The sequence below is a fragment of the Talpa europaea genome (assembly GCF_964194135.1).
Source record: "Talpa europaea genome assembly, chromosome: 8".
Lineage (NCBI taxonomy): Eukaryota > Metazoa > Chordata > Mammalia > Eulipotyphla > Talpidae > Talpa > Talpa europaea.
Window position 1 is genome coordinate 46,148,053 of NC_140075.1, and position 27,998 is coordinate 46,176,050.

Sequence of the window (27,998 nt, forward strand, 5' to 3'; positions counted from 1 at the left end):
GCAGGCCCCCTCGCCTACCGCGTCCCTCATGGCGCTGCTCCAACGCCCGACGGTGAGTGGGCCCGGAGACCCCCAGCGCGGGCGGGGAGTTCAGGCCGCGCCGCCCCTCTTGCCGCGAGCTTTTCTCGGTTCTTCTCAGAGCTGCGTGGGCCGACCTGCGCCGCTTCTCCCCGCCGCCGGCCTGCCCCGCGCCCGGGCCCTAGGCCGGGCCCTCCCGCCGCGCCGCGGTGGTTCGGATCTCCGGGCGCCGCTCGGGCTCCACAGCCCCGCCTGTCTGGGGCGCGGGCGGCGTCCGGGGCACTTCCAAGGGGGCGGCTGTCAAGCGGCTTCCCAAGCCCTGGGCCTTAACCCCCCCCCCAACCCCCCGTGTCCTGCGCGGTTAGCGGTCTGCATGCGGGAGCTTGGGGTGGCCCCCCTTTTCCACACTCCTTGCCGTTAAGGGATCCGTGGCGGGGTGGGAAGAGGGGCTGGAAGGAATTCTGCAGTCTTCGGAATGTTGGAGCAGACAACAGCCAACAGCTGTTTTTCAGATTTTTCCACACTTGGCTTTATAGGAGTTTCCCATCTATTTTGACACACAGTCTTCCAGGTGAAGTTCACTAACGTATGCGTTTGTCCCTCAAATGAATTTCTTTACTCCAGGTGTAAATATAAGACTTGGCATACGATTTCCAGCAATATGGCAGACTGAGAGCGAAGGGTCCAAATTCACTTATTTCCTCTTTGCAAAAGTCAAACTGTTAGGTTATTCCCGGCCCCCTATTTTTTTTTTAAATTTAATTAATTTATTTATTTTGCGGGGGGAGGGGGCTTGAATTTTTTACCTGGACCTGTTTTTCCCTTGTTGACACATAGAGGGCCCTGACACACCTGAATTCCATCCCGTTAGAAGGCTAGTTAAAGCCAATCTTCCCTTGCAGATGCATTCGCCTGTAGTCCTAGTACCAGGTTCCAAACCATAAGCATTTAATGTTAACTCTTTCACCTTTGAAAATTGGCAGTACTACTGGAAAAATTGAATAGTGTGACTTTTAAGAATCTTAATAAATTGAATACACTCCTTGTTTAATTCCTATCCTTATATGGATGTAAGTCAAACTGAAAAGTAATTTATGTCTCGTCTATCCCATAAAGTTCTTCCTCAAATTCTCTCTAGCCAAAGAAGACTTGAGTTTTCCCCGCCTTTCTATCCAAGTAGTTCAATTCATATTCCCTGTTAGTTTTTAGGATTAAGACTCCCAGTTCTCAGGGGTAGGAAATATTGTTTCTTTTTCATGAAATGTTTATCACTTCTATAATAAAACATTTTAAATGAATTGCTTTTCTTAGCAAATTTTGTTTCTAAGTACATTCTGTCTAAAGCTAATTAAGGTGAGCTAACAATTTTTTATTTCATATAATTCCCTCCTCTTGAGAGTGAAACTACTTTACCCAAGAAAATTACTTCCTTCCTGAGTATTAATTTAAAAGAGTGCATGCCATGGCAACCTCATTTTATTTTTTTTTAATTTTTAAAATTAGAAATTATTTTTGAAATTAGAAATGGACAATGCCAGCTTTCTTCTCAGAATCAAAATGCAGAACAAATGGAAATTTAACTAGACAAGTTTGAGCCCCCACAAATAATGCAACCAAGTTTTATACTTTTTTTTTTAAAGATTTATTTATACAAGAACCGGGGTACAGGCCAGATGCGCAGGAGGGTGAGAGGATTCACCAGAGACAGAGCGGGGAACAGAACAGGCAGACTGACGAAATACACTGCTGAGGGGAGCAGCTGGCGAGACAGGAGAGGTCTGCCGTGCCATGTGGGTTGCTCCAAGGCTGGCAGGGATCGAACCGGCACTGTAGAGACTGCTGACAGCTTCACAGCGTTGCACTCAACCTGCTGCGCCACCAGGGAGCCTGCTATACTTTTTTTTTTTTTTTTAAGATTTATTTATTCATGCATACAAGAGCCGGGGTACAGGCCAGATGTGCGGGAGGGTGATAGGATTCACCAGAGACTGAGCGGGGAACAGAACAGGCAAACTGACGAAATACACTGCTGAGGGGAGCAGCTGGTGAGACAGGAGAGGTCTGCTGCACTGTGTTCAACTGCCTGCACCACCAAGGAGGCCCCAAGTTTTATAATTTTAATAGACCTTTTCTGTTGCAGTACTAACTTTTTAAACACCTTTTTAAAAAAAGATTTATGCATACAAGAACTGTGGTGTAGACCAGAGGTGATGGGGGGGAGGGTGCAGTGAGAGGATTCACCAGAGAGTGGGGAGCAGAACAGGCAGATCTATTGAAATACACTTCTGAGGGGAGCAGTGGATGAGACAGTAGAGGTCTGCTGCAACTTGAGGGTAGCTCCCTGGCCAGCTGGGGATTGAACTCTGCTGCAGTGGTTGGCAATAGCTTGATAGTGCTATATCTTTAACCCCTGTGCCACCAGGGAGGCCCTGCAGTACAAACCTTTATCTTCATTCCTAATTACACCAATTTCATTGCAATTTTAAAACAAAACACCTTCCCATTTAGTGTCAGAAGTTACTGTTTAACTTATCCCCTCCACCACTTGGCAAACCACAGAGAGGATGGAGTATAATATGACCAGGACAGTCTTATGCAATTCATGAGGATCACTTGGTCCTTACATGAATCTGTTATGGCAATCTCATTTTAAAAGATGGTATCTCTAAAAAGATCATAGCTACAGGAGTCCCTCTATAAGGACCAAAGTTAGGTTTTAAACACCTGTTTTTTAAACAACCAGACTTATTAAGCTTTTTAATACTGTATCTTAATTGCACTTGTAATTAACCTCTGTAAAGGAGCTTTTAAAAATAGATGTCTTTAATATATAGGAATCTCTAATGACATGGGTGTTGTATGTGAATCACTAGTCTGGGAAGCTCTTAGTGGAATTTTTTTTTTATAAGCTAAGGTAGATAAGTAATTTGCCTAATTTAGAATGTTACCAATCACAATAGTGTTTTTAGATTTCCGAAAAATATACCTTGCCTCCTTTCTAAATGGATCCCAACATACTCATCTTCTCCCAAGCAATTCTGAATTTGGGTATCTGACATCTCAACTCTTCATTATTATTATTATTATTATTTTTTTTTTTAGGTTTCCTCTGATTTGGAGAATATTAACACAGGAGTTAATTCTAAAGCTAAGAGTCATGTGACTATCAGGCGGGCAGTTTTAGAAGAAATTGGAAATAGAGTTTCAACAAGAGCAACGCAAGTAGCTAAGGTAACAGCCAGGGATTGTATGTATGCATTCGGGACTATTAACTATTTCTGTAAAGCATCGAGGGGCAACACTGGCTGTCTTGTCCTACTTATATTTCTTTTTTCCTTGTAGAAAGCTCAGAACTCCAAAGTGCCAGTTCAACCCACCAAAATGACAAATGTCAACAAACAACTGAAACCTACTGCTTCTGTGAAACCAGTACAAATGTTGGCTCCAAAGGTAGGAATACTATCTTTGGAGTATTACACAAAAATACTAAGTGAAGTAGACTCATTGTGGGATAAACTTTCAGGGTGCTTTTGTTATCACTGCAACTTTTGAAGAACATTCATAGCTAGAGCTCTATTTTGAAACCATAGTGTAGGAAAATGAACATATACACCTTTTTAGTTATGGCATTTTAATTTAATGAATAACTAATTACCTTGATACCCAAATCAATTTAGTGATCTCAGAGTGAAATTCAGTGGTTTTATTAAAATAATCCACTATTAGAATGAACTTGTTCATGAAGTCTGGAAACTCACAATTGTGAGACCCATACTCATGTAAGAATAATGCCAAAACTCTGTGTTGATGAATTGTAGTCTCTGTGACTGGTTGGCTTAATTGGAGTTAGAATGCTAATGGACTCATTGACTTGTTCACTTTCTATTTGTTCAAGTTCATGCATGTTCTCATTCATAGACTGCATACATTGATATAATTTTATGAGCCAGGTGCTATTGTGGGTACTGAGAATACAATAACTATCTCACTTGTTCTAGTTTAAAAAAAAAAGCAGTATTGTATGTTTGAAATTTTTGAAATAAAAATTGGACATAAGAAATACAGAGAGAGGGCCTCCCCACTGGCGCAGCGGTTGAGCGCTGGGTTGCAAAACTGCCCACCGCCTCTGCAGCGCCAGTTCGATCCCCGGCTGCTCCCCGGCCACCGGAGGAGGGTCCCACATGGCGCGCAGACCTCTCCTGCCACCCGCTGCTCCCCTCAGCAGTGTACTTCGGTCCTTCTGCCTGTTCTGCTCCCCGCTCTGGCTCTGGTGAATTCTCTCACCCTCCCGCGCTTCTGACTGTACCCAATGCTTGTATAAATAATAAATAAATAAATAAATCTTTAAAAAAAAAAAACAGAGAGAAAGTATATACTATATACCTCCAGTTATATTAAGGCTGATAAAGAGCTACCTTGCCATTAGGAGACTTATTTAGGAGAGGCATAAGGACCTGAAAATTAAATTAGTAATCCTAGGAAATGATACTCAATACCCCTGGGCAATGAATGTCAAATGATGGAGGGCTGTCCTTCAGAAAGGACGCCTGAAGGAGGGAGAGAACACTGAAGGATGAGTGGTCAGGGCAACTTTCATAGAATAAATGGGATTTTTGAAGGTAGGGAGAAGCTGTATGAAGGAGCACCTTATTTTCTTTTTATTAAATTTATTTTCTTACATTTTTTGTTCATTTTTGTATAGTATTTGATTTCTCCCTTTAGGTATAATCTCTATTGTTCTCCTACCACCATAGCACCCATAACCCATCACCATAGTCCCTTTTGCTGTTCCCTCCCCTATTTTGATTCCTCTCCCTCTCCCCCTGGATGCCTCAGATTTATGGTCAGCCTGCAAGTTTTGTCTTTTTCCTGACCCTTTGGTTGCTCCATATTCCTCATATAAGTGAAACCATCCAATAGTCATCTTTTTCCTTCTCACTTATTTTGCTTAGCATAACCCCGAGCATAAAATGGCTTGAGTTTATCTTTTTTGATTGCTGAGTAGTATTCCTTTGTCTGTGTATATACCACATCTTCTTTTTTTTTTTTTTTTTAAAGATTTATTTATTTATTTATTTATATATACAAGCACTGGGTACAGTCAGAAGCACGGGAGGGTGAGAGAATTCACCAGAGCCAGAGCAGGGAGCAGAACAGGCAGAAGGACCGAAGTACACTGCTGAGGGGAGCAGCGGGCGGCAGGAGAGGTCTGCGCGCCATGTGGGACCCTCCTCCAGTGGCCGGGGAGCAGCTGGGGAACGAACCGGTGCTGCAGAGGCTGCGGGCAGCTTCGCAACCCAGCGCTCAACCGCTGCGCCACCGGGGAGGCCCTATACCACATCTTCTTGATCCATTCATCTGTTTTGGGGCATTTGAGTTGTTTACATATCTTAGCTATTGTAAGTAGTGCTGCAGTAAACATGGGATTGCATGTTTCTGAAGGAGCACTTTATTTTGGAACAAAGCAGGCAATAGGAATCAAGGACTCCAAGTAGAAATACATCTAAAATCATGTCCTTTGGACAGAGTTAGCAAGTCAAAATTGGGTTGGAAAGTTTTTCAGGAAGTGGAAGATAGATTTGGGAAGAGGGTTGAGTTGGAGTTGAAGGCCCTGGAATTTGGATTTTATCCCATTAGGCAGTGAGGAAAATTTTGAAGAGAAATGAAGAAAGCAATGTGAGTGACCATGGAAGGGACATAATTTGTCCAAAGAAGAACTGATGAGGGCCTGAACTCTTCAGATCTCCCCTAAGCACTCACCCTTACACCATTCTCTATGGTAATGTAATGTAATGTAAGAAAAAATGTCAAATGTAATAGGATGTAGCAGAACTCCTCTCAGGGGGTCCTCCTCCTGTATTTAGGGTATGTTGTTTAGAGTGCCCGAGTGAGTATTTAAGAAGCCATTTATGGAATAAATAAGTAGGAGTCAGGAAAGGGAGTTAGCTTTGGAGAAGGTGGCTCATTTGGCTTTTGATTTGTTGAGGGAGCAGAGGGACATCCACTGGAAAATGAAGTTGGAAGTATACAGTGACTTCTGAAGGAAAGGGAGAGACTTGCAAGCCTCCTATATAGAGGTGTTGTTTGTAAGCATGTTGCTTACAAAAGCTTCAAGAAGAGCGCAGGACAAATAAGAATGATTATCTTTTAGTAGGCCTCTCTTTGGAAGTTTTTAGTGACCTCCTAAATGCCATACCCAAAGGTAACTTTTCAGACTTTCCTCTCTTAACCATTATGCAACATTTTATGTGGGAAAGCAATTTGGCAGTATATTTCAAATGATTATTCTCCATACCCAGTAAGTCTGTTTTAAAAATTTGTCCTAAGATAATTACCAAAGGGACAACTGAGAAATTCTAAAAGTGCTACAATGGATATCTCTTATATAGAAAGATATATTCTATGTTACAGCATCACTTTAAACCATTTAATGGAAATGCTGTGCAGCTATAAATATGTTTTAGTGGAATATTAAAGATGTCAAAATACATGTTATATTAGTGGAAAAATATGGTTATAACAATATATAGTTAAACCCCCCATTTACTTTTAAAGGATGCATTTATATATAAAATATTAATGGTAGCTTATTTGTATTATGTTGGGCTTACAATTGGTTTATATTTTCTTCCTTAAAATTTTCAGACTTCACCATAGGTACATATTTCTACTTTCATCAAAGGGAGATAAAAAAGGGGACGGGGGGCTATGAACAAAAGAAAGGAGAAATTTCCTCCTGTAACCATAGCTCCATTCTTTCTGAGTTCCCTTTACTTTAGTATATCCTTGGCTGACTCCTTTTTCTGTAGCTTCCTTACAAATTCGAGGCCATTGTGAACCTGTAGCTCACTTCATTTAAAAAATCACTTACATGGGTGAAATGAGCTTGTTTTAGAAGACTGAGGGAATTAACAAACAATTATTTTCTATTCAAATACACATTGAGATACATAATATAGAAGAAATAGTTAAATCCACAATTTAGAGGAAGCCCCACCTCCAGGCTGCTTCCCTCTCTCTGATCAGCCCTCTGGCTTTTATGTCACCTGTTCTATCTGTCATCTGTTCTAGCAGCCATTGCTGCCCCTTTACAGCCAGACCCCGCAGGTATGGAAATGCCAGCTGAGCACAAGGGGTTTTAGCAACTCTGGTTGCCCTGGAAAGCTTACCACATAAGCTACACATCTGTGACAGCACATGTTCCCAGACTTGTATAACTGAATTCATATTCTCCCTTCTGTAAAACTGGATGGCAGATCTTTCTTTGTAGCAGATAAGCAACTGAATCACAACAGGCCTTGGCTGAGATTTTGAAAAGATTCTAGTCATTCACAGGTATTTGCAGAAACTTAGTATACTGCAGTTTGGGGGAAAAAACTGTTTTTTGCTTTGAATAAGCTGACACTGTTCTCAAGTAGCTCCTAGTCAACAACTTGAGGAGTAAAAATGTGTTAAAATGCACTGTAACAGAGGTAGATGCAAACTTAGAAGATGTACTAGGAAGTTGCAGCTAGAAATTTGGATGAAGTTTTAGATACTTTTTTTTTTATAAATTTATTTTTAATTATTTTATATATTTTTACATTATTTTTCATTTTTGTACAACGTATGCATTTTCTTTCTTTCTTTCTTTCTTTTTTTTATTTATTTATACAAGCACTGGGTACAGTCAGAAGTGCAGGAGGGTGAGAGAATTCACCAGAACCAGATCAGGGAACAGAACAGGCAGACTGACGAAATACACTGCTGAGGGGAGCAGCGGGCGGGAGCAGCGGGCGCGGCAGGAGAGATCTGTCACACCATGTGGGACCGTCCCCGGTGGCCGGTGATCAAACCGGGGCTGCAGAGGCTGTGGGCAGCTTTGCCACTCAGCGCTCAACCTCTGTGCCATCAGGGGAGTCCCAATGTATGCATTTTCATCTTGGTTATAGTCCCCATAAAATTTCCACCACCCATAAACTATTACCATGGTCCCTTGTGCTCTTCCCACTCTTGTTTTGATTTAAACACTAAATTCACTGATAGTCATTATTCAAGTATAAGAATGTTTTATGGCTTTACATTCTCTGATATAAAAGGTTAACACAAGAGAGAAATAAGAACGACTATTTACAATTAAAAAGAGTGCCTTCTATTCATACATTTTTTTAGTAAGGACACTGGTTATGGGATTTAAGGTCTACCTGGATAATCCAGGTTGATCTCAAGTTCTCTAATTTAGTAACATCTGCAAAAAGCCTTTTCCCAAATTAGGTCATATATACAGGTTTCAAATATTTGGACATTAATTTCTCTTTAGGAGGCCACCATATCACCAACTATAAGGTATATATGAAAAAAATAGTTGGCAATTGCTTAAGCAGGTGATGTGTCATTGGTGTTTGTTGTACTATTCTCTTTACCTTTGCATTTGCTAGAGATTTTCCAAAAAGATAGTTTTTTTTTCCCTACCACTATCCTTATATTCCCTTATCCCTTTTCCTTCTCCCTTCCTCTTAACCTCTGAACCCTCATGGTGTTTATTGATGTCCACTGGTTTTGAAAGCATTTTACATTATTGAATCATTTGCTATGTAAATTTGTAATAGTTGTTTTTATCTTTCTAACTTACTTTACTACAAATAATTCTCCCAAACTCCCTCTATTTTTGTTGAAAATGGCTGCATTTCATACTTTTTTTATGGCTGAATAGTACTACAGAATGTGGCTGTATAACATCTTCTTAATACAGTCATCCATTGATGCACAGTAAATACGCTTCTCAGTCCTAGCTATTGTAATAATGGTGCTACTATTGTAAGTGTCCTAGCATTGTAAATAATGCTGCCTTGAACATGTGGGACATAGGGTTTCTTCGTGTTGATGGTTTCATATTCTTTGGATAGATCCCCAGGAGTGGGATTGCTGGGTCATACAATATTTCCATTTTTAGTGTTTCAAGTGATGATGAACATTTTTTCTGTTTCCATTGATCTTCTAGATAATCTCTTTGGTGAAGTGTCCATATTTCCCGCCCTTTCTGAGAAAACTCCGTATTGTTTTCCATAGGGGCTGGACCACCAGCATCCCCACCAACAGTGTAGGAGGGTTCCATTTTCTGGTCTTTTTTGATATAGGTCATTCTCACAGGGGTGAGGTAATATTTCCTTTGGTTTTCATTTGCACTTCCCTGATAAGTGATGGTGAACAGTTTTTCATATGCCTGTAGGCCATTTGTATTTCTTAAAACCTTTTTTTTTTTAAAAGATTTATTTATTCATTTACACAAGAACCAGGGTACAGGCCAGATGTATGGGAGGGTGAGAGGATTCACCAGGTATAGAGCGGGGAGCAGAACAGGCAGGCTGACGAAATACACTGCTGAGGGGAGCAGCGGGCACGACAGGCGAGGTCTGCCACGCCATGTGGGACCCTTGCTGGCCGGGATAGAACTGGCGCTGTAGAGGCTGTGGAAAGCTTCATGGCGCTGTGCTTAACCACCTGCGCCACCAGGAGAGGCCCCATTTGTATTTCTTTAGAGAAGTGTTTGTTTAGCTCTTCTACCCATTATTTGATTGGGTTCTTTGCTTTTTATTGAATCATATGAGTTATTTGTATATCTTGGATATTACTTGTCAGATGTATGGTGTGCAAATATTGTCTCCCATTTGGTGGGATATTTTTTCATTTTAATAATAGTCTTTTTTGCTGAGCAGAACTTTTTATTTTAAGATTTATTTATTTATGTGTACAAGGACTGGGGTGTAAGCCAGAGGTGTGGAGGGTGAGAAGATTCACCAGAGAGAGTGGGGAGCAGAACAGGCAGATCTACTGCAATACACTGCTGAGGGGAGCAGCGGGCAAGGCAGGAGAGGTGTGCTGCACCATGTGGGCTGCTCCCTGTCTGGATGGGGATCGAACTCATGCTGTAGTGGCTGGCAATAGCTTGATAGTGCTGTTTTAACCCCAGTGCCACTAGGGAGGCTCCAGAGCTTTTTAGTTTGATGAACTTTATTTTTGCTTTTTATTTTCCTTTCCGTTGGATTATGCCCCCAAAGATATCATTGAAGCCAACATCATGAAATGGTTTGCCTATGTTTTCTTTTATGGTTTCTGGTCTTACATGCAAACCTTTAATCCATTTTGAATTAATTATTCTGTCTGGTATGAGTGGTCTAGTTTCATTTTTCTGCATGTTACTGACCAGTTTTCCCAACATCATTTGTTGAAGACACTTTCCTTTCTCCATTGTATACTTCTGGTTCTTTTGTAATAGATTAACTGTCCATATAATTGTGGGTTTATTTATGGACTGACATTCTATTCCATTGGTCTGTGTGTCTTTTTTATTCCAGTACTATACTGTGGCCTTGCACTATTGTACTGTTGTGAAGTGTACTGGCAGCGATACCTCCATTGCTCTTCTCTTTTGTCAAAATCACTTTGGTTAGTCAGGGTCTTTTGTAGTTCATGTGAGTTTCAATAATGTTTGTTTTATTTCTATCTTTTTTTAATCTAAAGATTTATTTTTTTATGCATGCAAGAACTGGGGTGTAGACCAGAGGTGCAGGGGGTGAGTGGATTCACCAGAGACAAAGTGGGGAAGGCAGATCTACTGAAATACACTGCTGAGGGGAGCAGCAGGTGAGACAGGAGAGGTCTGCTGCACAATGTGGGTCAGCTCCCTGGTTGGGTATCAAACTCATGCTGCAGTGGCTGGCGATAGCTTGACAGCTCTGAGACTTTAACCCCTGCGCCACCAGGCATACCCAGTCACTCTCTTTCTTAAAGAATTCCACTGGAATTTTCATAGGTTTCCTTTGGATCTATGTATTACTTTAGATAAGATGGACTTTTTGACAATGTTAATTCTCCAATCCATGAATATGGAATAGCTTTCTATTTCCTTACATTTTCTATTTCATTTAGCCATGTTTTGTAGTCTTCATTGAACTTTCACCTCCTATGTTTTTGTTCCTAGTGATTTAATACTTTTTTTTTTAAGATTTATTTATTTTTGCATACAAGAACTGGGGTACAGGCCAGAGATGTGGGGGGGTGAGAGGATACACCAGCGACAGAGTGGGGTACAGAACAGGCAAACTGCTGCGCCATGTGGGTTGTTCCCTGGCCAACCAGGGATCGAAGTTGTGCTGTAGAGGCTGCGGATTGCTTCATAGTGCAGTGTTTAACCCCTTGCGCCACCAGGGAGGCCCTGATTTAATACTTTTTGATGCAACTGTAAATGAGATTGTTTTCTTGATTTCTTTCTCTTCTAGTTCGTTATTCGCAAACAGGAATGCAAGAGTCTTTTGTATATTGATTTTGTAGTCTGCCACCTTACTATATTGACATATTTGATTTCTCCTTGATTCCTTGATTTCTACTTTAATACCATTGTGATTAGAGAAGATACTCAATATGATTTCAATCTTCATGAATTTATTGATACTTGCTTTGTGACCCAACATGAAGTCTATCTTGGATAATGTTCCATGTGCATTTGGAAAGAATGTATACTCGGCTTTTTTGGGTGGGGGTAGAGAGCAGGTGTAGTTCCCTATAAATGTCTAAAAGGCTCATCCAGTCAAATTCCTTATTTAAGGTTGTTATTTCCTTGTTGATTTTCTGTGTGGTTGATATGTCTATCCATAGATGTAAGTGAGGTGGTACTATCATGTTGAGCCACTGTCTGATTTTAGGTTTGTTGATAGTTTTTATATTTTGGTGCTTCTTTGGTGCATATGTGTGTATTTATGTATGTGTGTGTGTGCGTGTATACAATATACACTCTAAAAAATTTGGGGGGTTACCTTTTTACTCTTTCATATGTGCACCTGTCCCAGTCATCCTTCAGCAAACCATCCGTCAATACCTGCTTTTTCTGTCACCCATCCCCTCCTTATCCCCCTCATAGTCCTCTGGTAACAAATTCCTTTACTGAATTCAAGATTTCTTCTTTTTTTTTTTAAAGATTTATTTATTTATTTATTTATTTATTTATTTATACAAGAACTGGAGTACATGCCAGATTCGCGGGAGGGTGAGAGGATTCACCAGAGACAGAGCAGGGAACAGAACAGGCAGACTGACAAAATACACTGCTGAGAGGAGCAGTGGGTGCTACAGGAGAGGTCTGCTGGGCCATCTGGGATCCTCGCCGGCTGGTTGGGATCGAACCCATGCTGCAGAGGCTGCGGACAGCTTCACAGCTCTGCACTCAACTGCCTGTGCCCCAGGGGAGTCCCTTAAGATTTATTCTTATTACATTTTTTCCTGAGTATGTTTTTTAGTTATTTATATTCTACAAATGAGTGAAACTATCTGATATCTTTTACTTTCTGATGTATTTCACGTAATATGTAATCAACTTGGGGTCCATCCATTTTGTCCCAGAAACCACTATTTCATCATTTTCACAGCTGTATAGTATTCCATTGAGTATAAATCCCACAATTTCTTTATTCATCTGTTGAGGGGCACTTAGATTGGTTCCATGACTTGGCAGTTATAGTGTTGCTATGTATGTAGGTGTACATAAATCTTTTTATATAAGTTTTTTTATATTTTTAGGATAAATGCCTAGTAGTGGTATTGCTGGATCACATGGAATTTCCATTATTATTTTCTTTTAAAAATATTTTATTTATGTATGCATATAAGAACTGGGGTGTAGCCCAGAGGTACAGGGGTGAGAGGAGTCACCAGAGACAGAGTGGGGAACAGAACAGGCAGATCTACTGAAATACACTGCTGAGGGGGGCAGTGGGTGAAACAGGAGAGGTCTGCTGTGCCATGTGGGTTAGCTCCCTGGCTGGGGATCGAACTCATGGCACAGTGGCTGCCGATAGCTTCATAGTACTGAGACTTAACCCCTTGTGTCACCAGGGAGGCCCTAATTTCCATTATTTTCTTAAGAAATCTCTACCATTTTCCAAAGAGGTTGTACCAACTTGCATTCCCAGCAACAGATGAGTTCCTTTTCATTACAACCTCACCAACACTTGTTGAGTTTAATTTTTTAAAATATGGGCCATTTTCAGTAGGGTGAGGTGGTATCTCATTGGGGTTTTGATTTGCATTTACCTGCATTTATAATAAGTGATGTAGAACAATTTTTCATGTCTGTAGGTCATCTGAGTGTAATTTTTAGAAATGTATTTTTTAAAAAGATTTATTTATTCACACAAGAGCTGGGGTACAGGCTAGAGATGTGGGGGGTGAGAGGATTCACCAGAGACAGAGTGGGGAACAGAACAGCCAGACTGACTGAAGTACACTGCTGAGGGGAGCAGCAGGCGAGACAGTAGAGGTCTGCCTTGCCATGTGGGTTGCTCTCTGGCTGGCCGGGGATCAAACTCGTGCTGCAGAGGCTGTGGCTTGCTTCATAGTGAGATGCTTAATCCCTTGTGCCACCAGGGAGGCCCTAGAAATCCTTTTTTTGATTGGGCTTTTTTTATTGTTGGATTGTATTAAAACTAAATTTTCGAGATGATGTGTGATATGCAAATATTTTTCCCATTCTGTAGATTACCTTTTTGTTTTTACGATGGTTTCTTTTGAGATATAAAAGCTTTTTAATTGATATTGCCCCACTTTGTTTCCCTTACTGTTGGGGTTGAGTTCCCAAATAGATCTTTGCGGTGGATGTCCCGCTGTGTGTCCCCTATGTTTTCTTTCAAGTAATTTATGGTTTGGGTTTTTATATCCAGATCTTCAGTTCATTTTGAATGATTTTTTGTACATAAAGTATGGATCTAGTTTTTTTTTTTTTTTTACTTGTGGCATTATAATGTTAACTCCAACTCCTTTTAATAAAGAGCCAATGTTTTCTTCTCTGTATGACCATAGCCTCTTTGTGTGGGTTTATCTCTGGGTTTTCTATTGTGTTCCATGGTCTGAGCCTCTGTTTTTGTTCTAGTGCTATACTGTTGGTGTGCATAAATACTTTTATTACTATTGGTGTGTAATAAAGTTTGAAGTCAGGAATTGTGATTCCTCCATTTTTCTTCTTTTAGAATTACTGTAGTTATTTGGGGCTGTTCGTGGTTCCATATAAATTGTATATGTGTTCTAGTACTTTGAAAAAAGCCATTGGGATTTTAATAGGTATTGCATTGAACTTGCAGATTTCTTTAACGAATATGGCTCTATTAATGATGTTTATTTTTCCAATCCATGAGCTCGGGATATCTTCCTGTTACTTTGTCTTATCTCTCTTTTTTTTTTTTAAAGATTTATTTATTTATTTATTTATGCATGCATGCACTGGGTACAGTCAGAGCGCGGGAGGGTGAGAGAATTCACCAGAGCCAGAGCGGGGAGCAGAGCAGGCAGAAGGACCGAAGCACACTGCTGAGGGGAGCAGCGGGCGGCAGGAGAGGTCTGTACGCCATGTGGGACCCTCCTCCAGTGGCCGGGGAGCAGCCGGGGATCGAACCGGCGCTGCAGAGGCTGCGGGCAGCTTCGCAACCCAGTGCTCAACCACTGCACCACCGGGGAGGCCCTGTCTTATCTCTTTTAACAGTTTTAGAGTTTTCAATATATAGGTTCTTCACGCCTTTGTTAAGCTCACCTCCCAGCTATTTCATTCTTTTTGGTGTGATTAAAAATGGAATTGTACTCCTTATTTCCCTTTCTTCTTATACATTGTTTGCTTATAGAAATGCAACTGATTTTTGTGTAGTGAATTTGTTTACTTCAGAACTCAGATTGGCCTGGAGGCAACAGATAGTGGGGGTTTTCTTTTCTTTTATCTTTCAAAGATTTATTTTTATTTATGCATACAAGAACTGGGATGTAAGCCAGAGGTGTGGGGGGTGAGAGGATTCACTAGAGAGTGGGGAACAGAACAGGCAGATCTACTAAAATACACTGCTGAGGGGAGCAGCAGGTGAGACAGGCGAGGTCTGCTGTGCCATGGGGGTTGCTCCCTGGCTAACTTGTGCTGCAGTGACTGGCAATAGCTTGATAGCGCTGTCTTTAACTCCTGTACCAACCAGGGAGGCCCTGGGTTTTATTTTCTGATCCAACCAACCATTCTGTGCCTTTTTGATTGGCTAGTTCAGTCTATTTACGGTTAAGAGTGATTGTTGATATAGAAGGATTTACAATTGCTATTTTGTCTTTAGAGTCTGTACTATTTATTTTCTCATTTGATCTCTTTTGGTTTTTCTTTGATTTCTTGTAGGAGAGATCTAATGTTTACAAATGCCTTCAACTTCTGTTTTTCTTGCAAGGCCTTTAATTTTCCCTCAAATCTGGAAGAGAGTCTTGCAGGAAATAGTGTTATTGGCTGGCAGTTCTTTAAGTATTTTGAAATCATCATTCCATTCTCTCTTTGCCAGTAGGGTTTCCTCAGAGAAGTTAGATGTAATGCTAATGGGGGTACCTTTATAAGTTATCTGCTTTCCTCCCCTCATCACCTTTAATATTGTCTTGAATGCTTGCTAGTTTCACAAGTGTGTATCTTGATGTATCTGTTATATTTCGATGTATCTTGATATATTTTGATGTATCTCTGTTATAGGTCTTGTTATATTTCAGTAACTAGGTGTTCTTTTAGGTTCCTGGATTTGCACAATTAATTCCTTCCTTAGGTGAGGGAAGTTTACTTTTATTATTTCCTTGAATAGGCTCCTGCTTTTCCTTGCTCTTCCATTCTGGGATTCCCATAAATCTAATGTTGACTTCATTTTGGTGTCATTGAATTGCCTCTGAATTTTTTTTTTTTTTTTTTAAATATCTCATTTCTTTCTCTTCTTCCACCTGGGCTCTTCATGCATTACTATCTTTGAGGTCACAGATTTGGTCCTCCATTTGATCTGTTCTACTTCCATAGCTTTCTCTAGAGTTCTTGATTTCATTTATTGTGCTCTTTATCTCCTGAACTTATTTTCCTTAATTTTGTTGGCTCTCTTTGTTCAGCTCTTCTGAGTTCGCTTGTATTTTGTTGATTTGCCTTTCTGAGTTTTCTTCTATCTCTTTGAGTTTCTTTACCCAAAGTAATTCTGAATTCTATATTAGTTTTCTGTGTTTGGATTATGGAGAGTAGTTCTCACTTTGTGATGATGTGTTCTCTTGACGTGTTATATTTTCATGTATTATATATTTTGTTGACCTATTTTACTACTTGAGATCCACCTACTTCATTATTTCAATAACCTGTAGCAGCAACTTAGGGGGTTAAAGTATTTTTTTTCCCCACAGGTGGTGCTGTTGATTTGATTTTCTTTATTTTGGCTTTGCTGACTTCTGTATATAGTGAGATCTATCTTGTAGTTGCTGAGTCAGTAGGGTGAAAGGAGTTTGGAAGGGTCCATACATTAGGGTGGATGAGCTGCGGGTGCGTCTGGCTCCTGTTTGTGGCACCCTTGGTATCTGTGGGGTTTGGGAAAGAGTTTTGGCAGTGTTTGTGTTCCATCTCAGGAGTACAAATTAGAATACCTGTCCTGCTATTATCTCTATGGGGGAACCCAGCCTGTGCAAAGCATCCCATGTCCTCTATAAGGTTTTCCCCTCTGTGCAACCTGTTTCCCCCTCTCCAGGTACCCTCACCAAGTTGACAGCCCTACTACCAGTGTCCTCTATTCCAGACCACAATCCCCAGGTTCCTCTTTCCACCAATCTTCTGTTTAATGTAGCATGAACTGCCTCAGTTTGGAACCTGTTGGAGTCTGCACTAGTCTGTGCTGGCCCAGAGGTGATCAATTCTGGTCCTATCCTTGGGGCTGTCTTTCAGACCGGGGTCCATCTCATTCCATGCACCTAGGATCACAGTTAATGGTCTCCAGGCCCTAACATTGGCTCTCTCTGCTGTTGGCTAGACTGCTGTAGCCAGCTGCTGAGAGCAGCCTGGCTCTTGTGGCTGGTAGCTGGCGACCCCAAATGGCCAAGCTTTGGTGGCTGGCAGCTGATGGCTGGACTCTCACTGCTGGCACCCAGTCTCCCACAGCTGGTAGTTGCAGTCTGGGAGCAGCTGGACTTTTGGAGCAACTGGTGACCATACTGGGCTCCTCTCCAATGGAGATTGTTGTTTCCAGTGCACACTGCAGCCCTCTGTTTTCCCTTCAGGAGCCATTAGCTTTGTTTTTCTGCAGTCTACCTGGGAGTAAAAGGGTTGGCAAGCACACATTTTCTTTCTGCAGTCATCTTCCCCTCAGTCTTACTTTATACTTTTTGGCTGGTGAATTCAGCCTATCTACATTTAAGGTGGTTTTAGAGATGTAAGTGCTCATTGCCATTTTATTGTTTTTGCTTTGTCTTTATTATATTTTGAGGTCCCCCTTTTTATGTTTTGTTTAGGTCCCATTTCTGTTGTCATGTGTTTCTTCAGTGAGTTTCTCTGAGGGTGTTCTGCTGAAGTTATCGGATAAGCTATTTGTGTGACAAACTGGATGGTCTGATCTCTGACTCGATCTTCCTGTTCCTCCTCCTATAAGCGATTGAGGTGTCTGTTGCCTCTGTACTAACTCTGTACTCATTGTTCTGTTGCTTTATAATAACCCCTTTAAGATGTTCATGTGTGACTTGGTGTTGATAAATTCTTTTAGCTTTTGTTTTTACTGAAGTTGATTACTTTCCCTTCTATCTCGAATGTTTATCTTGCAGGGTAGTCTTTTTTCCTTTAACTATTTTAAATATCCTGCTAATTCCTTTGTGTTTGTACTATCTCTACTTGAAAAGTCTGCTGACAGTCTGACTGGTATTGTCTTACAGGTTACCTTTCTTCTCTTGATGTTTTTAGTATTCTGTTCTTGGTGGTTTTCAACAACCTTATTTATTGTGTGTCTCATGGAACTCTTTGGGTCTCTAGATCATGATGTCTGGTTTGTCTCCCAGATTGAGATGGTTTTCAGAAAGAACTTTTTTAAACAAAATTTCTATAACTTTCTCGTTTTCATCCCTGGAAGCCCCATGATACAAATTTTACTTCCTTTCGGTTATCCTATAGGACTCTTACATTACGTGCATTTTTTAAATTTCTTTTTCTCTGTTCTATTTCTGTGCTCTCTACTTTGTGCTTTCGAACTCATTATTTCTCTACACTGCTCCTGTTTGTTGTCGAGGCCCTCAATTGTGTTCAAGTCATTATAGTATTTCTTAAGCGCCATCACTTCTAATTCTAGATTCTCATATTTTCTTGATCTTTATTCTGTTGCTGTTTTTAATCCACTGGGGTTCCCCCCCTGTTCCATAAGGATTGTTGTTATTGTTATCTTGAACTCCTCTTCTGTCATATTCTTTAGCTTTACTGGGTGAGACTCCTCTGAGAATAATTTTGCCCCAGCATTTGTAATAGGTTCTTCATTTTCAGTTTTCATGGGTTGTAATACTGTCTTTCAAACTGTTGTCTTTACAGCTGCTCAAGTAATTGGAGAACTGGGACTGGGGAGGGGTAGTAGGTGTAAAAGCTGTAGGGGGCAGTAGGCGCCAAAGGATCACCTCCCGTGAGAGTCAGGGATTCAATGTTCTTATTTTGCTGTGGGTGCCAGAGTTGTATGATGAGGGTCCAGTGTGATCCTTCCTCTAGACCAGCTCCTTAGTTTTAGTGTTTCTTCTAGTCAGCTTCTACATCTAAGCTATTTTTGAGCACTAGATGTAGCACTAGTCAAGGATTATAGTTGACATGGGGGTCACAGGCCCAGGAGTTGTCGGGATGTTTTTGTTTTTAATAGATACGTACTTGGTTAATGCAAATGATTATTTGCTTTGGTTTAGTCCTGAGGTGAGGGGTAGCAGGTAGTTTAAATATCTCAACTTCCGCTTTGACCTGTTTGTCGCTACTAATTTGGGCTTTTAGCGGTTTTATTTGGAGAATCTCAGACTCAAGTCAGTAATCTTCACTTTGGATGCTTGCCCCTGCACTCCCTGTCCTGGGTGCCAGTTCTGCATATCCCCTTACCCAGTACAATGCTGGATTTCAGGATTTCCCTATGTTGCTATGTGCCCCTGAGTCAGCAACTGTTGGGTACTTTGCACAGCAGCTGCCCCTCCCTCTTGAGGGTTGTACTGCCCTGGTATCACATAACACAGCTCCCTTACAGTTCTTCCTAGTCCTTTCTGCTGGACCTTACTCCTGCTGTGTGCTGTGGCCTCTGTTTTCCCTTTAGGAGCTTTTGGTTTTGTTTGGCTGTGATATATATATCTCTAAAGTTTGCTAAGATGTCCTTGCTGAAAGTGTTCACCTTTTCCCTCTACTCTTTTTCAGCACTTGATCATGTGTTTTCTCATTATTATGTACAGGGTCTGGCTGAAGGTGGGTGTTGTGTGCTCATATGGAACGGCCACATATGGGTGGTAGCATCCTATCCTCCTGTCAGATGTCAAAGCACATTCTACTTTGCAGTTATAGTCATCTGGAAGAGAAGAGTATGTAGATTTATTACAAACACCATAATAAGGTTCCGTTTTGAATTGGAAATAAATGTTTCAAGATAGTTCTGTTGGATGTTGTCCATTTTACTGCTGTTAGTGCCATGGCGAATCAAGAACCTATTTTCATCCCTTGACAGCTGGTCACTGTGAGGCTGCCATCTTGCCTCTTATACTTTTTAAAAATAATGGTTTATTCATACTTCATTCTAACCCTGTTTCAACTTTATAAATTTTTAATTTTTGATTGTTATAATCACCCAGTCAACATAAGAAAATAAATTGCTGGGTGTCTACTTGCTCAGTCTTTGCTTCATCTTCCTATTTTATTCATAGGCTAGAATGTGCATTTCTGCATTTTAGTTGTCAAACAATTTCTCAATTGAGAATAAATTAGTTGACAAGAAGAAAACATTACATCTTTTAAAGAAACTACTGCTAAATGAATCAGTTCTAGGAATCTCCGAACCCGATGTCTTAGGTTTCTTGCACTCAATATTTATATTTTTAAGATTTATTTATTTATACATACAAGAACTGGGGTATAGGCCAGACTAGTGGGGGGTGAGAGGATTCACCAGAGACAGAGTGGGGAACAGAACAGGCAGATCGACTGAAATACACTGCTGATGGGAGCAGCGGGTGAGATAGGAGAGGTCTGCTGCGCCATATAGGTAGCTCCCTGGCTGGGAATGGAACTCATGCTGCAGTGGTTGCGGTGAGCTTCATAGGTTGTCTTAACTCTGCACCACCAGGGTGGCCCGCATTCAGTAGTTACTGGGCATCTACTATGTGTCAGGGTGATATAGATCTTATATTAATTTTATCCATTAAAGTAAATCAAAGTGTTCAGAGCTTATGTTCTAGCAGAGGTAGAGAGAAAATAATATACATAATCTGCAAGTAAACTCTACGGTATATCTGAAAGTTCTAGGTTCTGTGTAGGAACAACAGGAAGTTGAAATGTATTGGGGGAATATAGGAGATCAGTGATTTTACATAGGAATCTGGTTAGACTTCATTAAGAAGGTAACATTTAAGCAAAACTTGAAGATGAAGGAATTACTCTTTTGGATATAGGGGTAAGAGCATTCTGAGAGGGGGGGAGTGTGTATAGAGGACAGGACACAAGCAGGAGTGAAGCTAATCAAAGGGAGAGAAATGAGATAATTGTCAAGGGCATCACACTGACAACTTAGGTTTGTACTCTAAGTGAGGTTAAAGGTTATGAATTTGAAACAACAGGATTTTATCTCTAAAAACTTCATCTTGAGGTGTTTGTCTTTCTGTGAAATTCTTCTTAACTATTTCAAAAGCATATGATACTGGCTTCTAGGCCAACTGGCTCTGCATGCATTTGTAGGTAGTATTACTCCTAGGGTAGTAAACCATGTGCTTTACTTTGCAGGGTCCTCCTCCTGTACCTGAGGATGTCTCCATGAAGGAAGAGAGCCTCTGCCAAGCTTTTTCTGATGCCTTGCTCTGCAAGATTGAGGACATTGATAATGAAGATCGGGAGAACCCACAGCTCTGCAGTGACTATGTTAAGGACATCTACCAGTATCTAAGGCAGCTTGAGGTGAGTAGACCTTTGTGTTTCGTTTGTATGAGCAGGGACAGTTTGCCATGCAGCTTTGAAAGATACGAAAGTCAGCTTTTTATTTTTATTTATTTATACAAGCACTGGGTACAGTCAGAAGCGCGGGAGGGTGAGAGAATTCACCAGAGCCAGAGCGGGGAGCAGAGCAGGCAGAAGGACCGAAGTACACTGCTGAGGGGAGCAGCGGGCGGCAGGAGAGGTCTGCGTGCCATGTGGGACCCTCCTCCGGTGGCCGGGGAGCAGCCGGGGATCGAACCGGCGCTGCAGAGGCTGCGGGCAGCTTTGCAACCCAGCGCTCAACCGCTGCGCCACCAGGGAGGCCCAGCTTTTTAAACTTTTAATTATACCAACAGGTTCTGCAATCCATACACCCACATTTCTTAGATGGAAGAGATATAAACGGACGTATGCGTGCCATCCTGGTGGACTGGCTGGTGCAAGTCCACTCCAAGTTTAGGCTGTTGCAGGAAACGTTGTACATGTGTATCGCCATTATGGATCGATTTTTACAGGTAAGCACAGCTTCAGAAACTGTGCCAGTGACTCACTGAACACTGAGTTTATGCTTCTGGATAGAAAGCTAAAGTGTGGGGCCTCTGAAGAAAAGACCAAAACCAGTTTATAAAGGAATCTTATAGATGTTAAAAAGGGGAAATAATCCAAGAGTGTTAAACCTCAATGATGCTGACCAATGCTGGGCCTCTCAGTTAGCTCAGCCTGCTGAAAGTGCTCAGGGGAAATATTACATTGCATGATTGTTCCTCAAAAGAACTGTGCTACCAGATGGGCTGGCTGAAAGTCAGTATGAAGCCTGTGGTGCCTTTGGATGCTGCTTCCAGAGTCTGGTACTTTTTGGTACTGTTTTCCATTTGAAAATGAGTTTGACTAGAGAATCTTAAAAATTTCCAGCCAGCCATGGCACTGAATCACTGTAGAAAAGGGAGGAGACACCCATTTTTAGGAATAAGGGAGGGTTATGTGCAGCCAGTTTACTAAGTGTACTAAGACTGTGAGGCACAAGCTAAAGAGGACTGTAAGAAAATAAACTCAGAGGTAGATGTGATCATCAAAATATTTATAAGCTGGTCATGTTAAGACTGACCGATTAGAAAAGCTACCAGACATAAACCACAAGTATTATCTAGAAAGTAGCTCTATAAATAAGGATTTATTTATTTAAAATATTTTTGATAGAGGGTAAGTACAAATTCTACCCAAGCAATACAGCAATTATTGTTTATAATAATGACCCTGAATACTGTGAAATCCTAAGTATAGATTTAGAGGTTTGCATTATACAGTCTTCATGGGGCAGGAAAGCACAACCATAATTTAGGTATATTTTCAATAATATAAAGTCCCGGTATTTTTCTTTTTCTAAAAAAGGAAATTAAGGGAAGCTTTTTTTTAATTGAGGCAACATTGGTTTACAACACTGTGTGATTTAGAGATACAAGATCACACTCTTCAGTGTAAAGTGTGCTCCTACCACGCCATACCGACTCCCACCCAGGTGCCCACAGTCCTCCACCATAGTTTGCTGTGTCCCTCCCTGCTCTACTCTTCCTCTCCATAGCTTCAATTCAAATTAGATTTCTAGGGCTTGTTATGGGTTTGATTTGATCTGACCCTTTATTTCTCTATTTCACATATAGTGACATTATTGTGTTTCTCTTTCTCCTTCTGACTTATTTTGCTTAGTTTACTCCCCTCCGGTTCCATTTATGTTGTTGCAGATGACAAGAGTTTATCTTTTTTTTATAGCCGAGTATTAGGTACGTGCATGTGCGTGTGTGCTGCATTTTCCTAATCTGTCTTTGGGTACTTAGGCTACTTTAAAGGAACCGTTTAACTCTAGATTGAGATTTATCCCTGGCTCTGCAGCATTGTGAAAGATTCTTTAAACCGAATAATGAGTAAACTTCTAATGAGAACTAAGGATGTGTTTAAGATACCTCCCTCACCCCTAGGCAGCCATTAAATTTCTTCTTTTTTGCTTGGCCTCAACTTGATTCAGATCTTGAGTGCCAGGTTAGGGATGTCCCAGACATTGAAATCAGGATGAGGGAGGCAGAGCCATGACTAGAAGCTCAGTAGTCAGACTTGCTTCTTCCCTACACATTGAGTGATCTTGGGGTAGTGCTGAATCTCCTATCAGGCCATCTATTTGTAAATGAGGATAAGAAAATGTACTACTTGTGATTTTTTTTTTTATATGCGTGTGTGAGGATTTGAGGAGATCATGTGTTAAAAATCTCAGCACTGTGCCAGCACATAGTGAGTGTTGCTGGCACCTACTATTAACATTCAGGTGTCTTGTGTGGTACCATGGAGAAGGGTATGAGCAGAGATGATGTGTGCGACTACTTCAGGACTCTTATCTTCTTCCATCCAGAGTCTTGATCCTTTTCTTAGATGTGACTTTTGACACATTCTTCTTCTATTAGGTTCAGCCAGTATCTAGAAAGAAACTTCAACTGGTTGGGATTACAGCTCTGCTCTTGGCTTCCAAATATGAGGAGATGTTTTCTCCAAATATTGAAGATTTTGTTTACATCACAGACAATGCTTATACCAGTTCCGAAATCCGAGAAATGGAAACTCTAATTTTGAAAGAACTGAAATTTGAATTAGGTCGACCTTTGCCTCTACATTTCTTAAGGCGGGCATCAAAAGCTGGGGAGGTAAGTGCCTTCAATTTTCCTGTTTGACGTCTCATCCCAGAAACACTGATCTAGTTAAAGGACAGCTTATGGATTTGGGGGAAACATCTTTTAGTTACGTGCTAATGCTTGTCTCATCATTTCTTAAGAGACCCTGTATTTGTACCATACTGTGGAATAGAGCAGTTCTTGGGAAGGATAAGTGAGTGAAGAGGGATTGAGTCCCTAGGCCTTTACCCATAATTTTGCAAGAGTAATGACAGCTGTGCTTGTTACTATCCCTTGCTTTCATAGGTTGATGTTGAACAGCACACTTTAGCCAAATATTTGATGGAGCTGACTCTCATTGACTACGACATGGTGCATTACCACCCTTCTAAGGTGGCAGCAGCTGCTTCCTGCCTGTCCCAAAAGGTTCTAGGGCAAGGAAAATGGGTGAGTCATAGATTTAAGAAGAAATTAATTTCTTTATATTTTAGGCTGTCTTGATAGAAAAGATAACATTTTCCCATTATCTGTGAAGCAATTGTTAAAAGACCTAAAATTAAGCTGGTTGGAGCAATTTAGATGGAAACTAGTTAATACCATGTGACACAAACCTACTTTATAGAGTTGTAACAAATAAGGCCACTGATTTAAGATTTTTAGGATATCTTGCTGAAACAGCAAGTTATCAAGTACATTTGACAAAGCAAGGCAAAAGCCTGACTGATTTAGCCAGTTAGATTCATTCAAGTAGCCAAAGATACCTCTGGGTCCTGTGTCACACACCAAAACACAAGGTGTCAGATAACCTTTTGTGAAGTGGAAAATTCTAGACTGCCACTAAGGAGTTTCATAGTCTACACCTATACCACAATAGAGCAAATCAAAGCCTCATCGGAAGTGCTAAGAAATTATCAAACAGCCCTAACACTAATAAAAATAGATGCCTTTGGTGTTGGGTGGGAAGAGTAGAAGGCTGAGGATGTGAGCAGGACTTCCAATTATAAGTTTTTATTAACTAGTCTGTGGTGTAATTTTTAAAATTTCTATCAATAGAAATGTTTAATGCAAACTTGAATGGGGCAGAAACAATGCCTCAGTATATCAAACTGGTAACAGAACAGAGAGGAAAAAATTAAAATAACTTCTGAACAAAGCATGTGACTGCTTCCTTAGGAGTTTGTGAAGCTAGACAAAACAGGACCAAAAAGGTAACATAACATTAGGTTTGTTAATAACTTGTTAATAATAATAATCTATTAGTATAATTCTGAAACTGTATAGTGTAGGGTAAGGCAAATAAAGTACATTCATGTTATTTAGGATTAAATGTCATATTAAGAGAAAATTGAAAACAAAGGAAAACCCCTGTAATAGTATATCTGTTTTGGAAATAAAGTAAGTTGAAACAATAGGGTCCAGAAACAATGATAACCCAATAGCAGTGAACATCCCTAGTGCCATATCTTGACTACTAAATGCTGTTACCACTAGGAACAAGGGCTCCTTAGAAAAATTGCTGATTTCTGGGTCAGGGAATAGAAGTACAAGACGAGCCTACAACAATGTGTACTAGAGAGCGGGCCAATTCTGAGAAATCGATGGGGTCATATTAAAGGGACATAGGAACTGGTTTGAAAGGGTTCTGAGTAAATTTGACCATTAAAAAGAAGTGACAGTAATGGATAATGCTTAAAAAAAATCCCTGGATCCATAATAAGGAAGAAGAGGATTTTGCTTTTTAAAATCAGCTGAATTCCAGCTAACTAAAGTGGAAAGAACGGTATGGTTAGAAATCTGATTTTTTTTTTAACCCTCAGTGTAGTAAAGCAAGGATCAATATCTGCTTATTAAGTAAAATAATTTTGGGGGGAACAAAATGATCTTACTCCACCCCAGACACTTGGTAATTCTGAAGGAAAATTGTACCTGTGTGATGGAGAGGGCGGGTGGCGGGTGTTTTCTACTTTAACCTGTAGATCAAGCCTGGCATCACCAGCAGTGCGATCACCTGCCTTCTGGCACAATAGGACGGATATACACCACTGCCTCTATCTACATATGGAGAGAGAGGGGCAGATGTCAACAGTTGATACAGCCTTTCAATTTTTCTGTAGATTTGAATTTAAGTAAAAAGTTTGAGGCAAAAGACCACTGGTACAAGTATGGTACAGGGTCTGGTCACAGTGGCTCATTTAGCCAAATTCCTGTGCTCTTACACCTGCTTCCTTGGGCTCTCGACCTGTTAACTAGAGGTCTCCTTGTTTTCTGGGAATTGATTCCAAAATATCAGCACGGCTGCATTATTTCAGGATGCACTCCTGTTTAGTTTTTTACTGCTTTTGGATTGATTTTCCTAATTAAGCCTTGCATTTGAAAGGAATGTTGTTTTAGCTACAGAATTTTATGGAACTGAAATAAAGCCAGGTTACATCTTAATACATGATGAGTCTTATTAATAAGTGGCTTTTGCTGATTTTTTTTTCTTTGGGGTGCAGAGGCTTCTGAGTGTGCTGTTTTCCAGTGCTTCACTGCACAGGGTCCCCAACACGAGACTCCTGGGCAGTCTTCGTTCTGCTGGACTAGGTGGCTTGTCTATGGCTCAATTTATTTCTCAATTCTGAACCTTATTCCCTGACTACCAATACTCTTGAGCTCCCATCTCTACTGCTAGGGGCTGTGTCAGATATGCAAGTCAGAGGTCTCAGCCCTCGCTATAAAGGGGTACTTGAGTGGGGCTCGCTTTTACTCTGTCCCACTTTTCATCGCCTTCAGTGTGGTGCTAGAGGTAAGCATGAAGCTTTGTAATTTGAAGTACCCTCACTTACCTGTACAGTCTTCTCTCAGAAATACGGTACACTTGCTTTAGCTGAGGGCTGCACGTCACTGCAAGCCGGAGTCATCCTGCCTTTCCGGGCTGCCGTGCTGGTATGGCCAGGGCCGTGCTTTCTTAAGGGCTTTTAGAGCTAGGACTTCTGAGAATAGTCTTTAAAGCTTTTACAAAAGTAATGTCAGCATGTGTGGTATGTGCTTTTCTAAAGAAGCGGAGGTGTTATCTTGCCCCTTCTCTCTTCACTGTGTTCCAGAACGTGAAGCAGCAGTATTACACTGGATACACAGAAAACGAAGTGTTGGAAGTCATGCAGCACATGGCCAAAAATGTAGTGAAAGTAAATGAAAACTTAACAAAATTCATTGTAAGTACTCTTTCTTAAGCTGTGGGCAGCATTAGATTATGGGTTTTATGTGTGAGGGTGTTTTCATGTCTTTTTGGCACATAAGAGTCTGTTTTAGCACCAACTCATTTAGCAGAGAATGGAGCAGACTGAAACCCTGCAAGCACTTCCTTTGAATGGAAGTTGCTAGGCTGACTATGTCCAGGCCCAGAGTAGCTAGTCAGGTTTCTGTTCAATGTATTTATCTGTGCTCACCCAGTATCCAGGGTAGGGCACTGAGCAAGGGCCCACCCCAAACAGCTGTGTGTTGAAGTGATTATGACCAGGGCCTTTGTCTAGGGTCTTTTGGCCAATGACTGAAATGGACCTGAAGAGCACATGTGAAGGAGGAGGGGCAAGAAGCCCACTCAGGAAGTGTGCTGGGGGCCTGATTTGTGTGGTGCAGAATAATCAGCTCACCAAGGACCTGGTGACAAAGAGCAAGGTGTTTGAGCAAGTGTCCCCACAACCTGATTTGCTTCCCTGGGTGTAGGTTCTGCATGGTGCACACCCCGTGGAAGCAGAATGTGCTTTCACTCCTGAGGGCAGTGACTGGGATATGCTAAGCACTATTTGCTACTCACTTTCATCGCCAGTCCTGGCAAGGCTGCTGGGTCCTCATGGCACTTCCGTATGATAAACACAGCTCTCGCCTCCCACCCCCTCTGGGAGTTTGTGAGAGAAGCTATCTTTTCACCTGTGCTACCACCATGGCTCTAACCCACAACTAGACCTGGAGATTGTCAGGTACCTTGTGACCTTGAAGCACCGCTGGCTTTAGTGACTGGGCATTAGATAGCAGCTGCAGACCCTGAGTTGGCCTTTCAATACCTGTAGATTAGAAATGAGGAATAAGAGAGTATATGTGTGGGTCGGAGCTTCTGACCTGTCCTTAATCACAAATGACTTCTGCAGGCCATCAAGAATAAGTATGCAAGCAGCAAACTTCTAAAGATCAGCATTATTCCTCAGCTGAATTCGAAAGCCATCAAAGAACTGGCCTCACCTCTGATGGGACAGTCCTAGAATGCTGCGACCCTCAGGCAAGAGTGCTGTAGTCGTGCCGATGGGGAACTCCCAGCGTTGTATATAGTCCTCTGGTCTATTGGATAAAACCTTTTCTCAGACCTATTTTCTGAATGTATATTGAGGAAAAATAAAGCT

General features: G+C 41.1%; 1 protein-coding gene across 1 annotated transcript; it reads left to right on the forward strand.

Moving 5' to 3' along the window:
* Positions 1–28: 28 nt before the first annotated feature.
* On the forward strand, positions 29–27,860 carry CCNB2 (cyclin B2; the record flags this gene model as incomplete). Its single annotated transcript, XM_084240614.1, has 9 exons — positions 29–52; positions 3,121–3,249; positions 3,361–3,468; positions 20,780–20,950; positions 21,325–21,483; positions 23,419–23,655; positions 23,929–24,069; positions 26,706–26,816; positions 27,750–27,860. 9 exons carry the CDS (start codon positions 29–31, stop codon positions 27,858–27,860), a joined length of 1,191 nt encoding a protein of 396 aa, XP_084096740.1.
* Positions 27,861–27,998: the final 138 nt, after the last annotated feature.